Source organism: Alligator sinensis, unplaced genomic scaffold (assembly GCF_000455745.1).
Source record: "Alligator sinensis unplaced genomic scaffold, ASM45574v1 scaffold644_1, whole genome shotgun sequence".
Lineage (NCBI taxonomy): Eukaryota > Metazoa > Chordata > Crocodylia > Alligatoridae > Alligator > Alligator sinensis.
This window is the reverse complement of record NW_005843085.1, coordinates 336,195-346,965: the sequence shown is the minus strand read 5'-3', so window position 1 is coordinate 346,965 and position 10,771 is coordinate 336,195. Positions and strand designations below refer to the sequence as shown.

Below are 10,771 nucleotides of genomic sequence, written 5' to 3'. Positions count from 1 at the left end.
GTCCTGGACAGACTGGATGATGTGACCTATGTAGTGGGTATTAAGGGTAGGAAACCTAAGACAATTCACGTGAACATGCTTAAACCCTACTACGACAGAAAGGAGATGGTATTCTGGGTCCCCTCTGTTGAGGGAACTCCGGAGGACCCCGAGGAGCCGGTCATGTATGGAGACTGGGATGGCGAGGCAGGGATCGAGGGACTCCGCCTGCCGGACCATCTGCCCTCGCAGGACAAGGACCAGCTGCTCGCAGCACTCAAGGACTTTGAGACTGTGTTCTCTAATAAACCAGGTAGAACGGACCTGGCGGTTCACTCGATAGAGACGGGCAGCCATCGCCCTATATACTCCCGACATTACCCAGTCAATGAGAAGGTGAGGCAAGAAATAAAGTGGGAGACTTTATTTATTTATTTAAAATAAAGACTCTCTATTCCTTCCCACACAAATGCTTCACCTGCAAGGGTGTGTGTCTAGTCAACAAGACTCAAGCTTGTACCTACACTGTTGCACCCTTGGCTTGTACTGCTACTGACTCATGGACTCCTTGGATACATGACCTAGGTGGCCTCCTGACCTTGCTCTCTAGTTGACCTACCAGAAAGCTGACCTGACATTGGCCCAACCTCCTAGAAACCTGACCCAGCCTCCTGATCTTGTGCTCTGCCTGACCCTCTGGACCCTCCACGTGGTTTCCCAGACAGATCTTCTGGCTTCTGACTTCCTGGCCTGGAGTGACCCCCAAACCTGGCTGCTCACAGCCTGAAATGACACCAGCCTAACAGAATTGCCCGGTGTGCACACCTGTTCCTGACCTCTCCACCCCCATTATGCATGCAGAGGGACACAGGGGTAATGGGCAATGGTTTACTTCAGAAGCAAGGTATAATTCCTATAACATATAGAGGACATGGAGTCTCCCCAAGGGAATGAAGGAAACCTGAGCCCTGTAGCTCTGGCACTTGGGCACAGCCAGAGTACGCTTTGCAAAGAGCAGGGGACACCTGTGCCTGGGCAGGGGCAGTCAGTGCAGGATGGCATGCATATTTCCATCTCTCATTTCCAGGGGCCTGTGATGCTCTTATGGCCATACACACCATTACCTCATAGGACTTACTCTTTTCCCAAGTTTCTGCCATCACATGCTCAAAACACAGGACCAAGAAAGTGAGATCTGGGGATGTAAGCAGGAGGGCCCTATACATGTCTGTTGGCTCCAGCACAGGCAGCTTTGTTGCTGGGGAGACCCAGGAAACAGGCACACACACAAAAGTCCAGAGGGGGCAGAAAGAAATTATGTTTTCCTGTGTCTATGTAGCATCTCAGGCTGGCATTCCCACTTTTTTCCCATTAATGTGTCTCTACTTTTTTTCCTTCTCACAAATGCAGAAGTGAGTTTCTCCACAGGCTCCAGGCTTAGCTTTCCCACCTTGGACATAGACACAAACTCTGCCCTGATCATTCTGATGACTGGGGTCTTGGAGATCAAACCTGGAACAGAAGTGCAAAGTTTATGGTTCATGTCTGTCCTCCTGAGCACACCATACCAAGACACAGGGCTGGGGGCTCTCTGTGCTGGTTGTACTGACAGTGGGAAATGCTGAACAATGATTTAACAGAAGGAAAGTCAGGGATGCTTTTCTGCTCAAGGCCAGAAGTGACTGGGTGAGACTAGATGTTCCCAGCGCAGAATCCCAGCAATTCCATGGCACTGTACAAGACAGGATGTACTAAAAAATCACACTCTGGACATCTGCACCCCTTCCTCACCTAATCTCCCCTCTGCCAGAAATTGTTCCTGGAATGAAACATGTTGAACATTTTTGCTTATCTGCTGATTCATTTCCCTGGAGGGGTCCCCATTCCCATAATGAGTGAGAGAAAAGCCTCCATACTCTCATATGTAAACCACAGATCACCTGAGTGCAGGCAGCATTAATAGTAGAAATTCATGTGCCAAGTGTCTCTTCAGTATACCGCCTCCCTTTTCTCATGGTCTCATGTCCCATAGCAATGATAAAATGCTGTGAACCCTTGCACAATCCCAAATGGCTGCCCTTTACAAAGCGACTATGGATCTTAAAACAGACATTTTTAGAGAGAAAGAAGTGATGTTAGTAACATGAGGAGGTGTCATATCTTTAGTCCTACCCTCTGCTGTTGCACTAACAGGCTTCCCAAGGCCGCCCCATACTAGTTTCCCCTGGGCTTACAAACTGTAGGTCAGTGTGTGCTGAGTTGAGATGAAAAGTCCCTCACATGTGTAAAATATTTGATCAGACCACAGCTCTGCAAGAGCATTGGGAAGCAGGAGTTTGCCAAAAGACCGGGGGGGGGCTGATCTGGGGGTGGGGTCTATTGCCAGATGAGCCTCTGGCAAAGTTCAAGACCCCACTTGTTTGGTGGAGTCTGAAGCTCCCACTTCCATGGTGAACTGCATACTGCTGCGAGTGATGTACGCTGATGCAGAGGTGAGGTCATCCTAGTGACACAGACTTACAGGCCAGAGGAGAGATCTGTGTTGTCTTCCCAGACCCACTTCCTGGATCCAGGATAATATGACAGTCCAATCCAGAATGGGTAGTACCAGGTAACACTCTTACGATCTTCATAATATTGATATAATTCTTGTTTTATGAAATCCTAAGAAGGAGAGAAGGTATATTCTGTCATCTGTCAGGGAGTGCAAATGCCTTGAAAATGCTAGTAGGGTTGTATCTGTTCCCCACATATAGTACCTGTGCAGACCATCACCCCTCTAGCAGAGATCACCCCTCTAGGCAATATTGGGTTCTCACTTCCAGGGTTACAACCTGGTCGCTCACCTACACTTTACCTCCAAAAACCAAGTCCGTTCTGGCTGATATGTTCACAATTGCAGCCCAGACCTTTTGGATGTCAGGAAAATCCCATTAACATGTGTGGAGACAGTTCAGGGTGATGGTAAGAGCCCAAATAATGATATTCTCCCAAACTCCCAATGAGAATGGCCAAGGGGCCCAGTCTTTGCTTTGCCAAAGGTTACACTGCAGCCTTGGATGTTTCCTTAGGCCACAGTTTTTCCATTGAATAGTGTGCTCAGCTCCCAGCCAAATCAGACCCCTGCACTGCTCCTAATATGGAGGATGGGCCAACTGAGGAGGTAGAGGGCACTACAGAACCAGGCCTTGAGGCTTTGGATATTTTCTGCTCACAGAGTCCAGATCCAGACCTGGGTACATGCAGTTTGTGGCAGACAAACCTCCTGTGGTGCCATAAACCACATGTGTTACACATTAAACCAGGTATGGCACTGCTAATTTGCAGTGCTGGGGCAAAATTTGCTACTAGGATTTCCCAGGACCAAAAAAACACACACACAAAAAAAACACAACAACAAAAAACCGTGAAAAAAAAAGCAGTGTCAAGCACAGCAGTGTGCTGTTTGCCAGGACACATGAGAAGATGTGAGGGTTGCCTACTCCTCCATGTCCATGTGCTGCTAAAGCCCAGTCACTGGGGAACCCTGCACTCCAGCCAGCTGCTCTCTGGATGGCTGGGAGGCAGTGAGCCTCAAGATGGGGAAGCAGATAGCTCTGGGCTACCAGCTCCCCTGTCTCCCCACACCACTACCTGGCTGGCTGGGGCACAGGGTGCCTCAGCACAGGGACTCCTTGCTGGCTAACCTCACACTGAGGCAACCTGTGCCCAGCCACCGACACCCACCTTCCCCACAACAAATTCAGAATTGAGACGTGTCCCACAGCAAAGCTCGTGAGCAGGGGCATGCTCATTCAGCTAGACATTTTGCACTGATATAGTGTTACAGGAAGCATGCACTCACCAGCTCTTTTCTGTTCTCAATGCTGAGCAGCCAGGCAGACTGAGACATGCAGGAGGATTTACAATGTTCCCAAGTTCCTTTCTCAGGAGTAAAGAGATAGGACGTGCCCTCAGCAGTAGTCCACCATGCTGGACACTTCCGCCCTGCAACAAACACATTACAGATAAGCTTACCCCATCCCCCATCACTCCAGTGCTGGAGACATTGCTGTCCGCCGGGGGGATTTCATGCTGCCTTCTTCCTTCACCTTCTATCTGGGGACAGGAGATGATGTCTTGACACGAGTACTGAGAGGTGGGCAAGAGCCAAGAGCACCAGGCCCTGACTGACAGGAGCCAGCCTCAAAATGAAATCAGGACAGTCATGCCTGCTGCAGCCTGGGGATGTGGTTTTTCATCTCCTGAAACCTTCTGACTGGCCAAACCATTTTCCTATCCTGAATAAAGGTTAATATTTCAGATATGTATCAACTCATAACCCCAATTCATTCTGTGTTTCGGTCACTCAAATATTTCCACATTTTGAAAGTATTCCATTGGAATTTTTACCTTTTTTATCAATTTTCCCCCTAATCTTCCTTAATTTCGAAAGAGACCTCATGCCCTAAAGGCCAAATCTTTTTTTTTTATTATTTTTTTTTTCCCCTTTATGTTATATCAATCCTTTCTTTTGAACAAGTTCTGGCATTTTTTTTCCAACATTTGTTTGAAGGGTTCAAGTTTGTGGCCATGATTTTGTCCCTCTCACACAGAAACACTTTGCTGAATAGCCACAGATCTGCATTTCCTTGGGAGAAAGTGTATGGCCAGAAGGTGTCTAGGGAAGCCCCAGCCACTCCTGCTAAATTTGCTGACATCTTCAGGACCAGGACTGCGCCATAACTTGGGCCAGGTGGGAGGAAATTCATCCTCGAAGGAAGCCCTGGACTACCCCAAGCTGGACCCAACAGGAAAGAGGAGTGAGTCAGGCTGTGAATCAGGACAGTGAGGAGTGCCCATTCCTCACTTCTTCCTGCAAGTGGGGCCGCAATGCAATATCTCTGTGAGATTTGTGAACATACTGGAGGACAGGAGATACAAAGGAAAAGGATCCAGTCTCAAAAGACTGGAAAGCTGGGCTGCAGCTTCATAAATGTCATAGACATTAGCGGGGGAAGGGACCTCGCTAGATCATCGAGGGCAGGCCCCTGCCACAGGCAGTAAGTCTGCTGGGGTCAAATGTCCCAACAGGATAAGTATCCAAACACCTCTTAAATGAGTCCAGAGTAGGTGCTTGCACCACATCTGGGACACTTGGACTGTAAAGAAGACTTTCCTTATGTCCAATCTAAATCAACCTTCCAGAAATTTGTGGTGGTTAGACCTTGCTATCCCTTAGGGCGCTCTTGTGAACAACTGTTCTCCCAGATCCTGGGGCACACCCCTTATCTACTTATAGCGTGCCACCAAGTTCCCCCTTAGCCTTCTCTTCTGCAGGCTGAATAGCCTCATGTTTCTAAAAAGATTATGTTCAATGCTGAGAAATGCAAGTTGCTGCACCTCAGAAAAATAACCAAAAACACAAAAATAAAATGGGTGACACCTAGGTGGATGGCAGCAGTATGGAGCAGGATCCGGGAGTCTTGGCAGATCACAGACTCAGTCTGATTCTGCAGTGTGATGCAGCTTCACAGAAGGCAAATGCAGCTTGGGATGTCTCAGTAGAAACATTAGGTCGAAGACATGGGAAGTGATAGTGCCTGTACTTGACACTGGTTAGGCCTGCTCTAGAGTAGTGTGTGCAGCTTTGGGCTCTATGCTTTCAAACGGATGTGGAGAAGGTAGAGAGGGTCCAAAGGCTGGTGACAAAGATGATAAAGGGTTTGGGAAGGAAGCCATGCCTGGAAACGCTGAAGGAGCTAGGCGTGTTTAGCCTGTGGGAAAGGCATTAAAGGGGGACCTGACAGCCATATTGAAATACCTGAAAGGCTGCCACAAGGAGGGGGAATGCATGTTTTCTCTCTTGCTGCAAAGAGAAGGATTCAGACCAATGGCTTGAAATTGCAGCAAAGTAGGTTTAGATCAGATATCCAGAAAAAAAAGTTCTTGACTGTTAGGATAGTGAGGAAGTGGAATATACTGTTGAGGGGAGTTGTAGACGCTCTGTCACTGGAGGCATTCAAGGAGAAATCGCACAACCACTGGTCAGGGATGATGGAGGCATGGCTAGGCCTAGATTCTGCTATGGGTATTTCCCATGTTTCTGGGCTTTTCTGGTTCCTGTATTAGGCTGGGAGGGAATTCCTCCCCTGCCTCCCCATCCCTGTTTCCTATATGAGTCGGGGTTTTTCTATACCTTCCTCAGAGTCATTGGCTGTTGGCTGCAACCAAGGCTGAGGATTTGGACTGCAATGTGCAAGTGGTCCTGCTGGGACTTAAAGCTGGAGGTTCCTGGCTAGAGGGTCTTGCCCCTCCTCTCAGGGTCAGACTGATCACCATATCTGGGGTCAGGAAGGAAGATGGGTATGGACTCTGGCAAGGGGGTTGCCTTCCTTTGTAATTGGGGGCATAGCCCTCTTTCTGGGATTGCTTGAGCACATCTAAACAACATTTAGAGAAGCAGGACATTGGCTGCTATAGCCCTGCTGTGGCAGGTTAAGGTATTATGCCTAGTGGTTGTGTCATCGTTGTCTGCCTAGTTTTCCTAAGAGGTTAGACAAGGGATTTGTATAGGCTGGTTTGGATAGGGATGCTGCTGCCTCAGGCAGGGGGTTGGACTAGATAAACTAAGGAGGTCCTTTCCCACGATAATTTTCTATGATTCTTTTTCTTCTTCAACATCAACATGTTTCAGAGGGTGAGGCAACACTCTGCGGTAGAAGGACAGTGTCCCAGATAGGTCTGGATCTTACTTGAATGTACATCTCCTGCTATTCTATCATTTACCTGTATCACCAGGCTGTTCATCTGGCATTTCGGGAAGGCCTGGCTGCTGGCTTCGGCAGGATGGCGGCTGCTCACTGCTGTTTCCCTTTCCTGGGCTGAGCTCCATAACTAAAACTTCAGAAGACCACAGCAGTGTTACAGTAGAGTTTCACAGATCTGACATTCTCTGATTACAGTGACAAAAAGGACCTGATAATACTAAAGAACCCACAGTTACTGCTTGAATCTTCCAATAGAGCATTTTTTCCACTGAGGGAAATAATGATGATTTCTCAATAGAACACTTCAAATTTCGACATCATATGTATTGGATCCCTAATAGAACTGCAATTGAAACCTGCCAGGTCTCCTGCTAGCTCACTTTTCTACCTGTCTGCCTGTTCACTTATACGGAGGTCTAAGGGGTGGCCCAGACCCTCTGTCTCCGTTGAGAGAAGCATTGGGTCAAGGGTGTGACAATTTCTATACTTTCCAATGTCTTCCTTGAGCAGGGCAGTCATAGATCTAAGACTCCTGGAGCGTTCAAGGTTTAAAGAAAAGAAAACAAAAGAAACCAAAACAAAACCTGCTGAGGAATTTCATTTCTCTAGGATGGTCCAGCTCTGGGCTTCATCCCCTCATTTCAACCAAAAACATTTCAAAACTACCGTTTGTTTGGGTTTTTTTTGCAGAAGGGAAAGTCAATCCCTCTTCAAAAGAAAACAACAAAAAGCTAGGCATTTGGTGATCACACACAATGTGGAAGCAGATAGAATCTAGTATTGCAAACCACGATGCAATTGTATCCTCAAACATTTGGGTCATAATGTCACTGCTCCTGTCCAGTGTGACCCAGGGCAGGCTACAACAGTAACGGGGCATGTCCCCAGCTGCTGCAATTGTAGAGTGACTATCAAACCCAGCTGGGAATTGTATACAGAAATTATTTCAAATGGTAAATGCATGTGCTGCAAAACTAGCACTTTCTGTAAGTATGAACATGCTGGTTTCCAGCTTTATGAATCTGGAAACATCACAGCATTTTGGCTGGATGAACCACAGTGAAATATTTTCTGTCCAGTTAGTTTGGCCCTAGTCTTCATCTAAGTGGGGTGCCACAAGGATCTGGGGCATTTAATATTTATGTACCTACTGGCCATCTCTCCTCCCCTTCATCTAGGTACACCCAGCTCACCTTATGTCTCTTTCCACACACTGCTCTCAACCCTCTGACTGAGATGCTTGGGGCATCATGGAGGTCAAAGGACAGTAGATGCACCTTGGAGATGTAGTGCAACCTGGGCAACCAGCAATGGGGACAACGGGTTGTAAAGGGGACCCTACCCTGTTACTGAGAGAGAGAGAGAGAGATTGACAGCTGTGCCACAACTGTGGCAGGCTGTGAGCTACAGGAGCATATCCAGGGCAAGTGCATTGTGCACTTGCTCCTCCCTTTGATCCCTGCACCAATCAATTTAAAACCAAATGCCTGGGAGTGGCAGTAGCATTTGTAGTCAGGCAGTGCTGAGCGAGTCACTTGATTTCATGACTCATTATAAGCTACCTGATCCTTTCTATTTTTTTTTTCCCCACGGGTGTTAATAACCCTCTCTTCTTTTTAATGTGCCTCATATTCCACCACTTGTACTAGCATTTGTGTTCCTATTCTTTCGTCTCTTAACTGCTCCTCCTAATAAAGCTCCGATTTCATATCCCTTCAGATAGTTTGTAACTCACTCCAATGAAGTTATGTCTGTTTGCTTCAACCTTAAACTGGGTAATACAGCCCCAGGCCCCTAGCGTATTAGCACAGCTTCTAGTTTATCCTTAACTGGAGAAACATATGTGTTGTTTTCTATGTTATGATGTGCCCCTCCATCTGCATCCCACTTTTCAAAATGCTAAATCTGCCCAAGTTTGGCTAAACAAGCACAGCTACAGAGGCAGAGAAGGGCAGTCTCATCTGGGCAGAGCTGGATGTAGGAGCTCAGATAGAAGCATTGCAGGGAACTGGAGACTGACTCTGGCTGTGCCGGCTGGAGGAGTTCCCTGCGCTGAACAGACAAGCAATATGGGAGACTGGGGGCCAAGGAGGACCTGATCTGGGAAAAGCCAGCAGAGTGGAGCAGAAGCCCAGGAGAGCTCAGAGGAAGCCTGCCAGCTGCACATGATTGTGTTTGGGATTTGCTCCATGTCACGGTTTAGGCTGGGAGGCCTGGGAGTGGCTGAAGGGGAGGAAATGAGACCACTGTAGAAGCCCCACAGAGGGGCTTGGATTTTTGCAGAACTGGAAGCCTTCCAGGTCCCCTGGGCACCAAGACCAGGCTGTCAGAGCCTGAGAGATGATGCGGGACAGGGCACCCAGGATCACTATTCTGGTTCTCTGGAGACAAGCTCCCATAGTGAAGAGTAACCATGAAGGCACAGCAGGAAAGGGCAGGGGGTACCCAGGTGAGACCTGAGTGGGAGGGATGGGATTAGAGTGGCCATGAGGAGGTGCCAGTCCTGCTGGAAGTGGCAGAGCCTGTTACACAGGTGAAAGAAATACAGCTCTAACAAGCACTGTGCCATCTTCCCTGTCCTATGCTTGTGCATTTTAATATTGAAGTGACTCAAAACATTTCTGGATTAAAAAAAAAAAATGATGCACCCTTTCTCCTGTGAAAAATATCAGTCTTTCTGTACACTTTTATCACAGATGGAGAAAAAAGACATGGTACAGTGAGGTCACTTCATCAGTGTCAGGGGCAGAGATGGGGTTACAGTCCAGGAGCAAAGCTCGGTATATGACATTGCCTCCTAGATGCCAGAACTGTGGGCAGGAGTGTCCAGAAGGTCTGAGAGGACTATGAAATGGCTCCAGCTAACAGCATTGACGTAGAGTACATAGAAATTGTGCCAGCAGGGCATTCTAGTGGTCTCTTTCTCATTGTCTGGTGCTATGGAGATGGACACCAGCACCTTGGCTCACTTCCACCCTACCAGCCATTTTCCAATCAGCTCATCTTGATTCTCAGTTCCACATTGAACATATCTAATTCCCCAAATCAAAGTAGGGATTTGGAGGCCTGTGGCTCTGTGTTATTTGGTATCCAAATACTGTTCTACTCTGGTGCCAAGTCTCTGCTCTGTTTAGGGGTCATGGTTCATCCTGAAGCGGAAGGCACTTATTAAAGAAAATCATTGCAAGAACATGTAAGCCAAAAAGCTTCCACACAGCTCATGATCCAGGTAAGCCTCCCCCATTTGCCAGGTCCCAACTTCTGTTTCATCTTGCATGTACCCCACACAGACATTTAGTGTTTCAGTGACATAGTGCAAATAATATAGCATTGCATTCTCCTCCTAGAGCCATCAGAAAACACTACCTTGCCCTTCCAAAACATTACAAGAACTCCTGTCACATCTGCTGTGGATCCTTCACCCTCAACTTACCATAGTAACTCAAAACTCCTGTTGCTATCAACAAAACCAGACAGAGAATCCCAAGAATAACTGTAGCACACTGCTGTCGATGAGGTGGAGCTGAAGGATGTAAGAAGAGAAATAAAGATAATATGGCATAAGTATTGAAATCTGCAAAATTATATAATGTACCATGTAAACAAACAAACAAACCTCAGGAATTAAAATGGATAAACCCTTTGTCAGGTTTGACCTAGAAACCACTACACATAGCCCAAGCAAAAGTCTCTGTTCTGTAACTAATGCTCAATTGCAATGATAAGGAGAAGACAGTCTTAGATAAAGGAGACTTGAAAACAAAAATAGAATTAGTGGAGTAGGGCAAAGAGCTGATTTAAATATTAAGATTCACACCCCTAGGTGGGGAGAAAGTATGCTAATGAAACATACATGTATGGAAATGAGATACATAGCTAAAACACAGGTATAGAGACATGCTCAGTAAAGAACTCCTTGCGTCACTCCCTTATAACCAATTAGCAAACAAGAATGCTTATGAAGGTCCAATACTCCTGTATAAAAGATGCTTAGAATTAAGAATCTGTGTGCTTGTTACATGAAATTATTCCGCTTGCACCTT

General features: G+C 47.0%; 1 protein-coding gene across 1 annotated transcript in view; it reads right to left on the bottom strand.

The window, feature by feature from the left end:
* Positions 1–1,175: 1,175 nt before the first annotated feature.
* The window catches only part of LOC112548293 (C-type lectin domain family 7 member A-like), a 22,596-nt gene continuing 13,000 nt past the window's right edge, over positions 1,176–10,771 (bottom strand). Inside the window, exons 3-7 of the mRNA XM_025193651.1 lie at positions 10,162–10,251; positions 6,748–6,861; positions 3,824–3,966; positions 2,501–2,643; positions 1,176–1,491 (exon numbers count right to left, since the gene is read on the bottom strand). Coding sequence (XP_025049436.1) covers positions 1,362–1,491; positions 2,501–2,643; positions 3,824–3,966; positions 6,748–6,861; positions 10,162–10,251 — 620 coding nt within the window. The 3' untranslated portion in view covers positions 1,176–1,361. The remainder of the gene's footprint in view (positions 1,492–2,500; positions 2,644–3,823; positions 3,967–6,747; positions 6,862–10,161; positions 10,252–10,771) is intronic.